Raw genomic sequence first — 17,827 nt, forward strand, 5'->3', positions numbered from 1 at the left:
GAGAGTTACAGACTGGAGAGTAACTTGACAGCTTCCAGTCAAGCTGAGGATAGGCATGTTTTCCTGCCCAGCAACCCACTTTTAAGGACATAGTCTAGCGTAATTCTTGCAGGTGGTGGGCACTTAGAGGCCTGTACTTGAGGGATGCTCAGGATGTTTGTAACAGCAAAAGACTGGACATAACGGAAATATCTTGTAGTACGTAGATGGAGTATAGGACATGCACCAACATTTCCATCAGTGAAAACCCATCCATCAATCAGGTTCCTCCTCTCACACATGCCTGCCCAGACCATTACATTGCGCTGGGATATGCAAAACACACATCAGCTCCAACACTGCTAGTTCATGCCTCCCACCTGACTCATGTTTGGATAGCTGCATTTGTTTCCCTATAGTTTATTTTGATCCAACCAGAATTACAAGCACACAGGGCCTCCTTGCTTCTAGACTAGTGGTTCTCAAAATTTTTGGTCTCAGGACCCCTTTATACTTTTAAAAACTATTGAGGGCCCCAAGAGCTTTTGTTTATGTTGGTTATATCAATATTTGCAGTATTAGAAAATAAAATTAAGAATTAAAAACTTCCTTTCTTTTAAAAAGTAATGAGTGTATTATTACTTCTTAATCTAATTATCACATTTTAATGAAAATTAACTATATTTTCCAAAACAGAAAACGTAGGGAGAAAAGGAGCATTGCTTCATACTTTTATAACTCTCTTTAATGGCTGGCTGCACAGAAGACAGCTGGATTCACATATCTGCTTCTGTAATGAATCTGTTGTGGTGTGTTATTTTGGTTGATGCATACGAAGAAAATCTGTTCTGTAGTTACGTAGTTAGTACTTTCTAGGTCTCAGGAACTCCTTGGATCACACTTTAGAACCACTGTTTTAAATCACCCTACATTCTGCCAAAAGTTGTCTTTCACACAAACACAATCATGTCATTTCCCGCTTCCCTCAAAGCGTGAATGGCTGCCTATGGCTCACAAAGTTAAGTCCGAATTCTGCACAAAAACCCTTCCCATTTAGCCAATCTCGTGTCTGTCCAAACTCCATTACTGCTCTACTTTATATACTGGTACTCTACCCACCTCCGGGTACACACGCATGCCTGTCCTGTTCTGCTTGTTTGTGCCTCTGAGCCTCAGCTTTCCTCCTGCTAAGACTCCTGTGTATCTCTTGTAACCCCGTCCAAAGGTCACCTCCTCTAGGAAGCCTTCTCTGATTCACCCTTCCCTTGGAGTTTACTTTTTTGTGTTTCAAATACTTATTTTTTGAATAAGTAATTGAAGTGCATTGGATTAAATTCCAAAAGGGTATGCTGTACAATAGTAAGTAGACTTCTTTCCCACATCCATCCCTTCCTCTCCCAGGAGGCAACCATTGTGATTGGTTCCTTCTACATTTTTCCAGAGCTGCTCTAGACGTAAATAGGCTAGTCATTTCTTTTACCCAAATGGCATCATACTATATGCACTGCTCTACACTTGCTTAACATTATAGCTTGGACATCAAATTAAAATTGGCCTCATTTTTTCAATAGTTGAAGATTATATTTTTAAAATGTACTATAGCTTATTTATTCAGCCCCCCCACTAACTGGATACGTATGTGGTTTCCAACCTTTTGCTGCAGCAAATATCCTTCTATAGAAATCAATCTACACATGTGAGAGACTCTGTGACATTAATATCCAGGAGTGAAACTGCTGGGTCCAAGGGAATGTATATTTGTAAGTTTGATAAACATTGTCAAATTGTCCTCCATAAAGACTGTTCTAATTTATACTCCCACTGCCATGCATGAGAGGTCCTATTACCCTTGCCAAGCGGTGTTATCCAACTTTTCAATCTCCGTCAATGTGGTAGATGAAAAATGATACCTTGGTTAAGTTTAAATTGATATTTCTCTAACAAGATCAAATCTCTAGAGCTATGCTATCCAGTATGGTGGCCACTAGATACATGTGGCTGTTTAAATTTAAATTTTAATTAATTAAAATTAAATAACATTTAAAACTCAGCTCCTCAGCTGCACTAGCCTCATGTGAAGTGCTCACTAGTCATCTGTGGCTAGTGGCCTCTGTGTGAGACCTTGCAGATACAAAACATTAGTATCACTGTAAAAAGTTCTACTGGACGGTGCTGCTCTACTGCACTGTCCAATGGCTACCATGAGCACACACGTGGGTACTGAGCACATGAAATGCGGCTAATCTGAAGTGAGATGTGCTCTAAGTAGATAATACACACTGGATTTCAAAGACTTAGTATGAAAAAAAGAATGCAAAATGTCTCCATAATAATTTTTTATGTTGATTATATGTTGAAATGCTAACATTTCGATATACTGGGTTAAATAAATCATTAAATTAATTTCATCTGTTTCTTTTTACCTCTTTTTTTTTTTTTTCTTTTTACCTCTTTTAATGTGGCTATTAGGAAATTTAAATGTACACATGTGTCTCACATTCTGTTTCTACTGGACAATGCTGCTCCAGAGGGCACAGTGCGCTCTTAAGACCTGGATTTTAGCATTTTTCCTTTTACACAGAAATAAGTGTAGCTACTATTGCTATAAAGAAAAACAGACTCATTGGAATCTCTTTTTCCTCCTAGCCCTTCCCTGCCCCATGCAGACAGGGTGGGCAACAAAAGGAGAAAGGGCGGCAATGATCTTGATGACGAACAATCAGCCCTGAAACAAACCAGTACACTTCCCACCTGGGCGGCCACAGGCAGGAACCAGTGGCATCGCTGACCCCGAGCAGGGCCTGATTTCCTGGTGGCTGTTAAAACAATGTACCAGAGAACAAAGTGCCTTCAAAACTAATAATAGAAGAATGGCTCCAAATAAGATTTCCAGGACTCTGCGGAAACAAATTCCTCCCCTGCACCGACCCTAACCCACCTTCCACCCCTTGGCTTGACCTGGCCCCTTGGCTTGACCTGGCCCCTTGGCCTGACAAATGTCCTGTCCCAGCTCCAAACCCCCTGCATTCTCAGCAGTCTGTACACACAGACTGAGGGACAGAGTGGAAAGGGGAGACCCAGAGAAAGAGGTGGGCGGCAAGGGCTCTGCCCTAAAGGGCTGACGCGACAATGGTTCTATGGTTGAGACATGGCATATATGTTTCTGTCATCTGTGTCTTTAGCTTTGGCTATGAAGGTCAAGAAAACAGTTTTCACCCTTGGATGGGCACTGGCAAAGAGGGATGGGTGGACCAGTTTGTGCCCTGGCACTGACGTATTTTTGCCTGTGAGACAGGGTTTTGTTAGTAGGAAAGAAACACGAATGGCAGTTAGGTATAAACAGTCCATGATAGTTGCCACCATGATTAAAGAATACTATCTATTGTAGTAAACTCAAACTATATCTAGGTAGAATTTTTTTTAATGTTCAATTACCTTTTATTCTACTAAATAAACCAGTTTTAACATTTCAGTGTATATTCTTTCAGACTACAAAATTGTGTATGTTACATACAATGATATAAACATGCTGTTTTATCACGTTTCATCTCACTCAAAAATAAATACAGTTCTTCCATGTTAAGAAAAAAAAAAAAGAAAGAAAACAGTTTTGCAACATGATCCGTCAACTTGATAGATCAGAACATTTTCTATCCAGGTACTGAGGGAATGAGACCTAATTGTGTCTGAGCATAAGTCATCTGCTTGGAGGAAAACATTATTTTATTACCATTACCATCATCATCATGGTCATCATCATCATTAGCTGTGTGCCTTTGAACAAGTGAAATAACCTCTCTGGGTCTCAGGTGTATCATCTATAAAATATATGAGCTTTCCTATCTCATCCAGTCAGAAAGTTCTGTGACTCTACGCACATGCAAATGAACTATCACCAACACCTTCATTCTCATTCTCTCGCTGCTTTAAAACACACTCATTGGCCACATCTTCTTTATACGATGAGTGTCTTTTAAAGCAGCTAGAGAATGAGAATGAAGGTGTTGGTGATAGTTCATTTGCATGTGCATAGAGTCACAGAACTTTCTGACTGGATGAGATAGGAAAGCTCATATATTTTATAGATGATACACCTGAGACCCAGAGAGGTTATTTCACTTGTTCAAAGGCACACAGCTAATGATGATGATGATCATCGGATGAATGGATAAAGAAGATGTGGCACATATATACAATGGAATATTACTCAGCCATAAAAAGAAACGAAATTGAGCTACGTGTAATGAGGTGGATAGACCTAGAGTCTGTCATACAGAGTGAAGTAAGTCAGGAAGAGAAAGACAAATACCGTATGCTAACACATATATATGGAATTTAAGAAAAAAAAAGTCATGAAGAACCTAAGGATAAGACAGGAATAAAGACACAGACCTACTAGAGAACGGACTTGAGGATATGGGGAGGGGGAAGGGTGAGCTGTGACAAAGCCAGAGAGAGGCAGGACATATAAACACTATTTTACCAAACATACAGTAGATAGCTAGTGGGAAGCAGCCTCATAGCACAGGGAGATCAGCTCGGTGCTTTGTGACCACCTGGAGGGGTGGGATAGGGAGGGTGGGAGGGAGGGAGACGCAAGAGGGAAGAGATATGGGAACATATGTATATGTATAACTGATTCACTTTGTTATAAAGCAGAAACTAACACACCATTGTAAAGCAATTATGCCCCAATAAAGATGTAAAAAAAAAAAAAAGACACTCATTGGTCAACCAATATGAGTTAGACCCTGAGCCTGACACTGGCATACAAATATGGAAAAATGCTTCTTCCACTGGATGAAGTGTTTAAGAGATGGAAGGGAAGAGAAGAGGGTGGGGATGGAATGAATCATTAGAGCAGAGTTCTTTACCTGGGGCCAGGGGTCTGCACAGACATTTTAACAACTATGTGCAGTTTTCTAAAGAGAACATTCCAAGATGCATGTGACCTCAAGAAGGCAGGGGGCTAGTGATGTAAAGAAACTATGAGAGGCTAATTACCACACTAAATTCTTAGTCCATGGTGGGTGCCTGAAGAGTTAGCACCCAAGACAGTGCACAAGGTGTACATGGGGATAAACACACAAGGGATTTGAACCGGAGCCTCTTTGGTGCAAAGCCTGCCTCTTTCCCCTCACATCAGGGATAATCTGTTTACACTCGCCTTCTCCCTGCTGCTGTGCCTTTACCAGTGCTCCCCTTGCTCACATCAGAAGATTACAAGCATTTAACAGGCCAAGACAGTATCCCACTTGTTTGATCTGGGATGACTGTACTTGCCCAAAGCAGGGGGGGGCGGGATTTGAGGGGGAGAGTTAGGAGGAGAGAATGAGATAACCCATGTGAAACACGCATCACTAGTTAGCATCTCAAAGGTACTAGCGGGTATTCATTCATAGAATATTTATTTAGGACCTAATACGTGCCAGCCCTTAGGTTACATGTTTTCATCATCTTCACCACTTATTAGTACCATATTTATCTCCCCCAACATGGCAGAGTACTCCACATAGTAGTCACTCAATAAATGTAGGTTGAGTGAGTAAATAGTGATGATCTCTGTGGTATATTAATTTATTCTTCAGCAAACTTTTATGCCCTTCCCTGACCTCCATGGCTTGGTACTATGACTTGCTCTGGCCAGTGGAACATGGGTGGACAGGACAATGTACCAATTCTGAGCCTAGGCCTTAAGAGACATTACGTATTGCTGCTTGCTCCTCTGGGATCTTCTGACCTGCACAGGAGAAGAATATACACTTGGGTAGCTAAGGGACCTGAATGGGGCAGACCACGCAGCCAACCTGTACACCTGTAAGCATAAGAATAAATGCTTGCTATTGTTTGCTACTGAGTTTGGGGTAGTTGTTACTCAGTGAAAGCTGACTGAGGTATACTCTTTTACCCACACCCAGGAAGAGAGTGGCCCTGGCTTCTCTTATGGTGGGATTTCAGCAGTTGGGTCATTTTGTGGCTCCCCCTACCCCGTTTTCTCTAGGTTGGTAATGCCCCATTTAGAGAAGACAGCAGGGGCTACAAAGACCCATATTTTGGCCATCTTGGCACCTGGCACAGAGTCAGGCACAAAGCTGGTTCTCAGGCAGTGTCTGATGTATGAAAGGATGGGCTGACCGTTCATTCTGGTGAGAGGAGCCCTGTCAGAATCACAGCAGGCAGCAACTTGGGCCTCAGATGCTCAGAGCCACTGGCTCTGCAGTCCTCACTGTGGGAAGTGGACCTGGTGGTGACACAATATCACTGCAGACCATATGCAGTAGACCAAGGTGTATTTATTATAATGTGTTTTAGGAAACATATTGTGATGTTTAGTGACTTTAGGGCTCTTACTACTTAGGATGAACCTAAGGTCAAAACAAAACAAAACAACTAGACAATTTAAAGAAAAACATTTAGTGAAAAATAACAGTAAAAGTGGTATGTGGATATGGGAAACATGACCGAAGTTTAGGAAACACTGATCCTATTCAAGTCTCATTTTCCTACAAATCACAATCACAATCATAGCTAGTATTTTTGAACATTATCATAGAATGCACTGTTTTAAGAGTTTCACAGATATTATTTTATAAACTTTTCATAGTATTGGAAGCAGATATTATATCATCTCCATTTCACAGGTGAGGTAACTAAGGCCCAGAAGGAAAAGTAAAGAACTTGCCCAAGGTCAAGTGGCAGTGAGGGTGTGAACTCAGAGTATCAACCTCCAGGATGCAGCTATGTCTGTCTCTATTGGAGAACCTGGTACCCAGGGAAGTTCAGCATTGCCCAAGGTTAATGCAAAACCTAGAACCCCAAACTCCTGACTCCCAGACCAGTGCTCTCATCCCTGCTCCATGAGGAACACTGTGGTAAGAACACTTGGGGCTTATGGCAGGGGGTGAGTGGGGTCTGCTAGAGACAAGGGAGAGAAGTGGTAAATGCCACAAGGAAGATTTGGGAGGGAAGAGATGGGGACATAAACAAGGCTGCCAAACAGAGGCAGGGGCTCAAGGGATGCAGAAAAGCTAGACTACGGACAAAGTTATTCAGAAAAAGAGGGCTGACAGAGCAAGGGTTGGCGCACAGGGGCTGCTTTCTGAACTCCTCCCAAGAGACCCACCCACTGTGGCTTCCCTAAGTGACATCTACATAGTCTATATTTAGGTCCTAAAGTCACCCATTGTTTCTCTCCCGGTGGACACTCGGGGTCACCACCCTGACCTCGCACTTTCCGAATCATACCACTGAGTGCTGCATCAAGACAAGCCTTTTTTAGGATCTGGTTTGAATCAACTTCCCCTTCAATGGCTCCCACTTGGCATTCTGGGAAAGCTGTAAAAATATGGCTGGAATCAGGACTTTAAAATGAAGTATTGACTTTTCTGTGTAATATGCTGCTTTCTTCCCTCCACAAAATCAAATCAGGGCATATTTAACTCAGGATATAAGATGTTTCACAGCCCTATTGTTGCTGAGCCCTTACACACTAATGATTCATTTCTCTGGGAGCCACCAACAGCTATGGCAATAAGACCTGGGACGTGGGTCATGTTCACTGAGTGCGGAATCTGTGCTAGGCACTGTCTTGAATCACTTCATTTATTCCTCATGACAACCCTATATGGTAGGCACTATTTTATTTTAATATTTATTTAGGCTGTGCCAGGTCTTCATTGTGGCACACGGGATCTTCATTGTGGCATGAGGGATCTTTAGTTGTGGCATACGGACTCCTTAGTTGCGGCATGCATGTGGGATCTAGTTCCCCAACCAGGGATTGAACCCAGGCCCCCTGCATTGGGAGCACAGAGTCTTACCCACTAGACCACCAGGGAAGTCCCAGTAGGCACTATTTATTATCCCCATTTAACAAGGAGATTTAGAGAGGTTTGGTAACATGCCTGGGACTGCATGGCTAGTAAGAGGCAAAGCTGGCACTCAAATCTACATCTACATCTATGTGGTTCTAAAACCCATGCCCTTAACTGTTACACTCTGCCATTCCTCCACAGATACAGAGCTATCTTGATCAAATCTCAGAAGATGGATTTGTGAGAACTTTAAAGGGTTTCTCCCTTCCCATTCTCTCCTTCCACATCCAGCTACCAACTGCCTTTCCCACACCCAAACTCAACTCCCCCAGATCCTTTCTTTAGAGACCCTCGGACCCAAGAAATAAAAATTCATTCAATAATATTTTCAAGAGCAGAATAAAGGTCAACAGCCAGCCGGCCAATTACAGTTTGAGCTCCAGTCCATATCCTCGGGAAATCTGTACGTAAAAGCACTTATTAAATCATTTGACTTTGCAACAGGGATATGAGAACTATTTTTGACTTTTTCTCAAAAAGTCATACCTTAGACCCGTATCAGAGCTAAAATGAGTTTAGAGATATCTCTGTTTGACAGGTGGGAAACTGAGTCCAGAGAAGGCAGTGACTTGTCTTAGATGCCTTTTGTATAGGCGCTAATTGGACCGAGGCAAACATCCACCAAAATGAGCTAATTTGTCAAAGGATTGGAAAGCAAGTGTTACTGAAGATGCTGCACTTGATAGGAGATATAAGAAGGGCCCTGTCATTAAAATCATCATGTGTGCTATGGCTATGAATGTCATTTCTGGCTCCATTCTGCCTGAGCTTGAAGCCTGATCCACTACTAACCAGCTAGGAGACCATAGGCAAAGTATTTATCCTCTCTGCATCCCAGTTCTACCATCTGCAAAGTGGAGATAATAATAACAGCCAACCCCTACCGTGTTGTAAGACTTTCATGAGCTAATGCAAGTAACATGAAAAGTATCTAATAAACGTCAGCTATTATTGTAATATTTTTAATTAATGCTGCATTAACTATCCCTGAAGTGTAGTAAATCATTTAAAATGTTGCCAATTTCCGTATCTCAAATGATCAAAAATTATTCTTTATCAGGTGAGCGAATAGCTAGGTGAGTGAGATGGGAAAGGAGAAAGACAGTGAAACCACTCAAATCACATGAAAAGATGTCTATAATGGCCATGTACAAGAGTTGGAATTTGTATTGCAAACAACAGTTTCAGAAACATAATTCTGATGAAAGAAACAGAAAAAGCAATGGGTATTTTCTTTAAAAAATAACTTTGGCTTATCCAAAACCTATCCACAAACAAACAAACAAATAAAAGGGACAGAGAGGGAGAGTAAGCTTCAGGGCTCCTAATCATTCTTCAGTCCATAGAAACATAACATTTCCAGCTGCTCCTTCCAAAATGACCCAAACAGGCACCAATACTTTTAACGAGAAAACCAGTGAGTCTGAGTCTCCCCTGATATTATCTGACTTCATTTTCCCAATGATGAACACCTTCAAAACACCAGAATATTAAGGAAACCTACAAAACAGTTGCTTCACAAAGAATGAACTTCCAAAACGGAGTTTAGCCATCTTCCAATCCAAAGAAGAAAAGGTCTTGGAAATCCACTTTGCTATTTAAACACACACACACACTTACTTTTTCCTTCCCATTTAATGAAAACAGGTCTCTTAAAAAGATTAAAATACTGGCACCGTGGAGCAAAGAATGAAAGTCCCCCTACCCTTGCTCTCCTCCAATCACAGATGCTAAAGGAAGCGCTGACAGCTAGGCACTCCACTTAACACACCATCTCCACCAAGCACAACCATTTGTGGTCTTAAACACAACCACACAGCTCTTTTCTGATTCATAGTACAGTGAGGCAGAAGTGTGCCTCCCTCATCCCAGGTGTTCTTGGCGGCTCCCTGCTCACTTTCTTGGGAGATGCAGACAGCTGCATCCTCCCATACCTCAGCTCCTGGCATGGCCCAGCCAGGCTTGGGTGGGAGTTGGGAGCGGGTCTCTCCCTGGTCCAGCTGCAAAGGAGCTTACCTGAGCATGAACAAAGAAGCAACACCACACCATGGGGCGCTCGGACCTCATCCACCTGGAGTCCCCCGCCCCTAACTGCGGCAGAGCCCTTCGGACGGGATTCTCTGAGCAGAGCAGAGCATGGTTTCCCTCAAGGAACTCCTCCCCACTACTTGGCCTGCCTGACAGGAAGTGACAGGGGGCCATAAGTTACATTGTCAGAAGCTGAGAACCACACCAGCCCAGAGCTCCCCACCTCCGGCGGTTTCCTTGCCGCCTGCTGTTGCTGCTTTTTCAGAGCGCTCTGCCTTCTGGCATTCAAAGGCACACCAGAAATCCAGTTTCTGGCTGACAATCCCCAGCCTGTAAGAAACAAACAATGCTTACTGGGTCCCCACCTAAATGCCATGCTTGGCATTCTGGCAGCTCTAAAGTGTTCACTGCCAGGATATCATGCTTTGTAGACCCAAACATTGGGGTGAAATGGATAGAGAAGGGACACTGGGAGGAGAACTTTGTATGATCAAAGAGGAATCAACAGTCCACTTGAACTTCACCCAAGAGCCAGGGCCCTGCCCGGCATACAGAGCCTACACTGAATCCCAATTTCATAGCAACTCAACAAATGAGAGTGACAATAAACACCCCACTCAACCGTTCATTTCTTTTTTTCTTAGGCAAATTTTCTCTTCAGAGCCCATTCAAAATAACTGCTTCTGGAAACCTCCTTTTCAGCTTTTAATGTGAATAACAAAGGGCCTTACTGCTCTTCTCAGAGTTATTATGGAAACAACTAGTGGCTGACATTTCTCATTTTATGAACTGGGGATCTCACGAATGAACACCTTGCCCTGGTCCCGGGGCCTTTTACAAAGCTCAGACTTATTGGGTGAGATAGAGTGTCTCACGTGAACTCCAAGGTTTCAGATGAAAACTATGCCTGTTCAACCCCTCCCTACAACAAATCAACACCCTCACCCTCCCTGCACAGGGGCAGAGGGACTCAAACCCAAGGAGACATACATAACTCCAGTGTAGCTTTCAATTCTTGATTTTTATTTTTTAGTTCTCTAACGGAATAGTATTTTCTTTGCAAAAATTTTTCTAATTGCAACTTTTAGCTGCAAAGATTTAGCCCAGGATTTCCCAAGGCATTCTTACAAATGCACAGATTTTGAAGAGCCTTTGCCTGTCTCAGCCCTGAGTAAAGTGGGGGGCTCAGCAAAGAGAGAGGGTTCATTTGAACAACAAGCTTAAATCCAAGAGTTGACTTTAGAGTTTGTAAGAAAGGCTCTCCCCATTCTCAGGCCAGCAGCCTGGCCCCTAACATATGGCCTCTGAAGAGTGCATTACAAAAGAGCACTACGGAAGGATGCACCAGGCTCTGGTAGTACAAAGATGAACCAAAGATGACCGGAGAACAACATAAATGCTGCCAGGAATTTGCAAAAAGTGTTGAGGGAGCCAAGAAATAACTGAGCCTGGCAAATGAATTGTTTTATGGGGACAAAGTCTGGGAAGGCTTCTCAGAGCAAGAGACACATATGGGCAGAATTCTGAGGGGTGTTCTAGGCAGAAGAACTGGCAAGGGCAACAGCAGTGGGGTGCAGAACCATAGGGTGCTCTGGAAGAAAGGCAAATGCTTTGAAAGTACTGCTCTGACGGGCTTGGGTCTTGCTTCAAAGAGCGTGACAGGGGTCCCATCTGTCTGCAGAAAGAAGGAAGTGAAATCTCTGTGAAAAGGCTCAAGCCTTTCAGGCAAGCATCTGGGTTACCTCAAGGCCTATATGTGGTACCTACCGGGTCAGGCACCCAGGAAACACTCAGTAATGTGTAAAAGTCAAACAGTGGTGTCCACAAAAGGTGGGCTTCAGCTTGTCCTTGGGATTCCTTATTTTCCAAAGCCAGACTCCCCACAAAGCAGCCTGGGATAAGTGGTGCTACTCGGGGCAAGGGGAGGTGTTCGTAAAAAAGGCTTCTTGCTCTAGCCTCCTGCATAGAAAAGGTCCTGATTCGTACAGGCCTGTAAACAACCTAAGATTAACCAGCTTTGGTAGTAACTCAGCTAATGAAGAATGTCAATCCCCTGAGGACCAAGGATGTCAATCCCCCACTGGCCCAGGCACTCCTCTCCTGGAAGATTTTCCAACAGCCCCTCTGCAGAGCCCCAGCTGCCAAGGCCAGGATCCACTCCAATGAGGACCCAAAGGAAATGTGAGATGACCATGGGGCACTAGAGTTTCTTTCTTTCCTTGGGGAGGAAGGGCACATTCACGTGAACTAATCCTAGAATGATTAAGCCTAACTTCCGGCTGCTGACTGTGAATGAGAAAGAAGAACCAAAACCTGTGGGCTGCAGCCCTTCATGGAAGAGGTGAAACTTGAGTGGGCTCCAGGGCAGGTAGCCATGGAGGAGGGAGGAAGGGCGGGAGGACCAGCAGACGCCCTGGCCGGAGATAAAGGGCACAGCCTGCAAAAGGGAAGGAAAGAACGGGGCGCGGCCCTTCCCTCTGATGCCCCTGCTTTGACCAGAAGCAAGAGCTCCAGTAACGAAATCAGCCATGCAGAAGGCACCTCGGAGGAACATTTCCATAATGAGAGGTTCCTGCCCTGCAGGGCTCAAGTTCATTTTGAGCGTCATAATGAAAGCTTATACAGGAACGGGATGTGGGTTTTCTCGATGTGGCATCTATGATACTGTTGAGTATTCGAACATGTTTTTCTACTGATTTTTAAATTTTAAAAGTGACATAGTGTCATTATAATACATTCAAACCATAGAGAAGTATATAGTGTAAAAAGCGAATCTTCCCAAAGGCCCCACGTTCTTCCCTATCGCCATCCCATTTGCCAGAGGCACCCGTGTCAAAGACAGAGGTAGATGAGGGGTCACAAACCTAAATGCTCTCAGGGCTAGGTGGGAAGGTACATGAAAGAAGAGGCCTGGCAGGCAATGGGCACCACTGAGAGTGTTTGCCTTGGGAAAGTTCCAGCTTACTGGGGTCCCAAGGGACTCATGGCCAAAGTGAACAGACATTCCAATTGTTCAAGAGAAGCTGGAAATTCCGGGTTTTACATAAAATCTCCCAGTTTTTAAATGCTGGCAACTAATTCATCATTTTTAAAAATGCTGTACAGGCCAATCAAAACACAGTTGCTGGTAGATTTGACCTGAGGGCCACCAGTTTGCAACCTCTGGTGGTGATCCTTTAGACATTTCCTGCTGTCTAAACACACATAAGTTTGTTTTGTCACGTTTTATTTTTTTAATTTATATTTGTCAAAATGGAATGATAACATTATTCCAGCACTTGCTTTCTTCACTTAACATCATCTTTCCACATTATCCACATCTTGGACCCCTCTGCAGAGCACGCCACGGTATGGAAGTACCTCAGTTCATTAGCTCCTGCCCTGTGGACATTCAGCAAACCTAAGAGATGCACTTGAAATGTCACCTCTCAGTTGCTCATTCCTGACAATATAACTCATGATGAAAGTGCACCTGTGCACAGATATTAAAACATCCTAAAGCCACAATTACTGAAACCAAAAATGGCGACTGCAGATTTCTGATGTTTTAATATGAGAACTTACCACATATTTTTTTATTTGATCTTCACAACTCTCCTGATGTAGGCCTTACTATTATCTCTACTGTACAGAATTTTTAAAAACTGAGACTCAAATAGGTGGCGTAAGCCTGCCCAAGAGGGCCTAGAGTTGGCAGGGTCGGGAGGGGAGCCAGGGTCAGGAGGGGACCTCAGAGCTCCTGTTATATGCATACAACCCCCAGAGCAGACTGCCTGAAACCTGCCCTGGTATATTCAAGAATTTGACATACAGTGAATGTTGACTGCAAACTACTACTGGAGGAGAGAAGGATTACTAACAAATGGGACAATTCATTTCTTAGAAAAGCCTCATTTTAAAGCTCTACTTCACACTCAGTCAAAATAAATTCTACATAAATTAGAGTGAGATGTTAAAAAGAAAAAAAAAAACTATGAAATTCTGGGGGTGTAGGTTCTCAGGGTATGATACTTTTCTTTAAATGTGTGAACCTGAATTATATATTTATAAATGGGAAACTACCTATAAGGCACCTGTAGGTATGCAAAACTGGCCCCTGTTCTCCCACACCTGGTGAAATAACCATAGTGGTGACAACTTCTTACTGAACTCTAAAGAGACTAGTGCCAAAATAGGGGCCTCATTAAGACTCCACCCCATGCTTCCTTGTGTCGCTGGAACTCGAAGTGGTGTGTTTCCTATGTTGTTAGTCTATATACCTTATGGCATGTTCTACTGAGAAGTTTCAAGCAGTTTTCTCACCAAAAATATTATAAGAAACATATTCATTAGGGCTGTGATAAATTCATTCACATAAAACGAAAGAGTGACATTTCAGCAGAATTATTTCTTCATTAAAATTTGTGACTAATGGTGGTTCTTTCCATTTAAAATTTTATTCTGGTTTATTTTATTCAATTTCTTTCCTATTTGCACCCAAGAAGCCATAGATTTCACAAAAGCTCAGAAGTTGTCTGGGAATTTCAGGGTATTTGACCATATTTCATTTGATGCATTACATTTTAAAATAATTCCACAGGGACTTCCCTGGTTGCACAGTGGTTAAGAATCCGCCTGCCAATGCAGGGGACACAAGTTCGAGCCCTGGTCTGGAAGATCCTACATGCCGCGGAGCAACTAAGCCCGTGCGCCACAACTACTGAGCCTGCGCTCTAGAGCCCGCGAGCCACAACTACTGAGCCCGCGTGCCTAGAGCCCATGCTCCGCAATAAGAGAAACCACTGCAATGAGAAGCCCATGCGCTGCAATGAAGAGTAGCCCCCACTCGCCACAATTAGAGAAAGCCCGCGCACAGCAACAAAGACCCAATGCAACCAAAAATAATAAATAAATAAATTTATAAAAAAATAAAATAATTCCACAAACTGAATTGAAAAATAGGTGAAACAATCTCAGTAAAATGAAATGGAAGCAGTGACCAAATTAAAATAGTGTAAGTGCACCGTGATTTAACCAAGTTTCCAACATTAGAAAAGTGTTACATTACAGATCTTAGTTTCTGAGGCTGTTGTCAAATTCAGGTTAAGACTAAGAAGAAACAAAATTTATACTGTGGTGGAGAGGGGAGGTACAGTAATACTCTTTGGTGTTACTAGGTTAGCAAGAAGGCATAATACATGGCAAGCCAGTGAGAAATAAAGAGAACTTCAAAGTATTTTAGAGCCTGGGAGTTTACTCACGGTCACACAATTTTACTGCATAACTTCATATCTACTCCTCGGTGCTGGAAGTGTGGTTAATCCAAGCAAAACTTGAACAACTACCCTGTCCCCCTCCTTCATTGTGAACCATAGACACGGTGGGAGGGGGGCGGGGGCGATGTCCAGACCTCACACCAGGCCAGTTGGATGCAAGGTGGTTTAACTCAAGAGACTTCGACCATTTGAAAATGCTGATGCTTTTCTAGAGCCCTGCTTAATATCCCAGCTCAACAAGATTACAAAATGATGAGAATGTGGGAGCAGACCTGGCTGCCCAAGGTCAAGAATGAATAACTAGAAAAGTTTTCATCTATAGTTTCAACACAAGAACTAAAAATAAATGAAGCTTGAACGTGGAGGTCTCAACAGATTGCTAATCATGGCTAATCTTGAGTGCTTATCTCGCTGGTTTTGTTACGAGCAATAGCTTGAACTATTTTTTTCTCTAAACAAATCTGAACTTTTATAATCACATTCCTCACATGATTTTGGCAACCAATACATAGACAACTATTTTTAAAAGCGAATGAAAAATAAGTAGAGCCGTCTTCTGATGTGCCCCGTGAAACAGCCAGCAGCCTGGTCTCTGGGGTTCCACCTCCTTTCTGAACATGAGCAAGGAAGCCTGAAGAACTTCTGCATGGAGCAGACTGAGGCGATTCCAAGAAGCTCACTCAATTTCTTAGAAACATGAATACCTTGAATACAGCTTTTTTCAAAGGACTGTCAAGTCCTCTTCGTTAAACTGGCAGTTAAAAGTGAAACTCCAGCAGGTTGCTGACCTCTAACCAATTCGTAGGAAAAAGAAAGGTTTAAAAACTGATTAGCTGATATCTATCAACCAAAGAGCTTCCTTCCTTGGAAATTAGACTTACTCTTTAGCATTATACTGTCAAAATTGGTTAGAAGTGGAAAATCTGAAAATGAGGGGGGTGGTATTCCTAACACTACTCAGGATTTTTTAAAGTAATTTGCTTATATCAAAGAACAAGTTTTGACAAACTGAATTTCTGACTTAAAAATATATAGCAAAAGCAGAAATCATTCTTAATAAAAAGTTTCTTACCATTAGTTTTGACTCCAGATATCTCCTTAGGGATAATTTCTGGGAACAACTGGCTGGCTGGAATAATGAACAGTAAATTAATACGGGAGCTCTGTGATTTTTGGCTCTGCCATTTACTAGTTGAATGACCTAGTAAGTCACTTCTTAACTTTCTTGACCCTTAGTTTCCTCATCTGTAAAACAGGAATAATGATTCCATTATCCCTCATGAGGAGGATAGGAATCTAACTGATACGTACTTGTGTTTAAAAGCAAAACAAAAGATGTTGGGAACATTGGGGATCATTATACTATTCTTTCTATTTTTGTACAAGTTAAAAAATTTTTCATAATACAGTGTTTTTTTAGAAGGCAAAAGCTTAGTAATAATTTACTTTTATTTTTCAAGCAGAAAATGAAGTTTTTTGGTGTAATTATGGACACTGGTTCAAATCTTCCTCTGAGCAAGTTGAAAATTTGTTACCAAATCTGAAATAGCTTGATTTTTACCCTGACTTGAATGACAGCCATCAACCAGACATCTAATAAGAAAAAGGCAATGGAAATTTGCAATTTCTCATTTTTCCCTCTTCCTTCCAACAGGGGTAAAAATGGGAAGGTGGTTAAAACTCAAGTCCTATTTATTTTTTAGATGTTATAAGGCTGACTTCCTTGAAATCCTTGTGTCCATTTAAAAAGTTTAAGGCTTCTATGAAAATACCTCCAAGGAAGCACCAAAAGATTTGAAAAGCATGTATGCACCCATGACTCAGCATCCATTCCGCTTACACAACAGTGAAAGTGTTTTTTTGTTTTATTTTGTTTGGTGTATATCCATGTGTATTTGAAGAATAAATATTGTTACTTTTCCCCTTAAATCAGAATCAGAAAGGAATCACCAAAACACTGGAAACCAGCAAAGCAAGCGGGAGATACTCAGAAAAGGTTTCTTTCCAGCTCCCACCAGAGGTAAGCTGATTCTGGTCAGAAGCTCAGTGCCTCCTCCCAGTTAGGGTTCTGCCCTGGAGGCTGTCCCTTTAAGTCAGACTTCCTGAGATTTCCGCATGCAGCTTCCTGGAGACAATATAAGATAAACAACAAACTCTGCAGCAAAATCTTGGACAATAAGCCCCACGTGGCCATAACAAGAAGCAATTATAAGCACTGACAATGGCTAGGGCATTTCCAACAGGAATGCAAATCTGTGATAAACATGGGGGAAACATGCTACCCCACATACCTGCACAAACTAAACTAATTTTAAAAAATAGCCCCTAGACTCTCATCAGATTGAGAAATAGCTGGTTCCAAATTTGGCACTATTTTTTGGAAAAATAACTGTCTAAGAGAAAAGCAATCAAGTCTTACTTAAAGTGCCACTGCCTGTTAGATGTACATTGCTGAGGCCAAGTGATTCCATGAGTCACTAACTCCACGTGTCTCTGTGAGGGACATTTATCACCCTCTGGATGCTGTGCAGCTCAACCCCCTCCCTAGGTTTAGGGAAGCCCCAACTCACGAACCAGAGTCCACATTCTACCAGAAGAGATGAGGGTGCCACACATTTGCTTTCCCATCTTCCCTTGCAGCTAGGGAATGAGAGCATGAGTGAGGCTCAGGCAATGAGATACTCCCACCCC

The 17,827-nt window shown here is 42.4% G+C and overlaps 1 protein-coding gene across 2 annotated transcripts in view; it reads right to left on the reverse strand.

Annotated features, from left to right (window-relative positions):
• ARHGEF3 (Rho guanine nucleotide exchange factor 3) overlaps positions 1–17,827 on the reverse strand; it is a 269,292-nt gene that overhangs the window by 162,884 nt on the left and 88,581 nt on the right. The window contains exon 1 of one of the 2 annotated variants that reach the window (XM_060022716.1): positions 9,870–9,935. The exons of the other annotated variant lie outside the window; for it this stretch is intronic. Within the exon in view, the coding sequence (XP_059878699.1) occupies positions 9,870–9,920 (51 nt within the window). The 5' untranslated portion in view covers positions 9,921–9,935. Of the gene's footprint in view, positions 1–9,869; positions 9,936–17,827 lie in introns of those variants that run through there. 2 annotated transcript variants of the gene reach the window in all.

This window comes from Delphinus delphis, chromosome 10 (assembly GCF_949987515.2).
Source record: "Delphinus delphis chromosome 10, mDelDel1.2, whole genome shotgun sequence".
In the NCBI taxonomy this organism is placed as follows: Eukaryota; Metazoa; Chordata; class Mammalia; order Artiodactyla; family Delphinidae; genus Delphinus; species Delphinus delphis.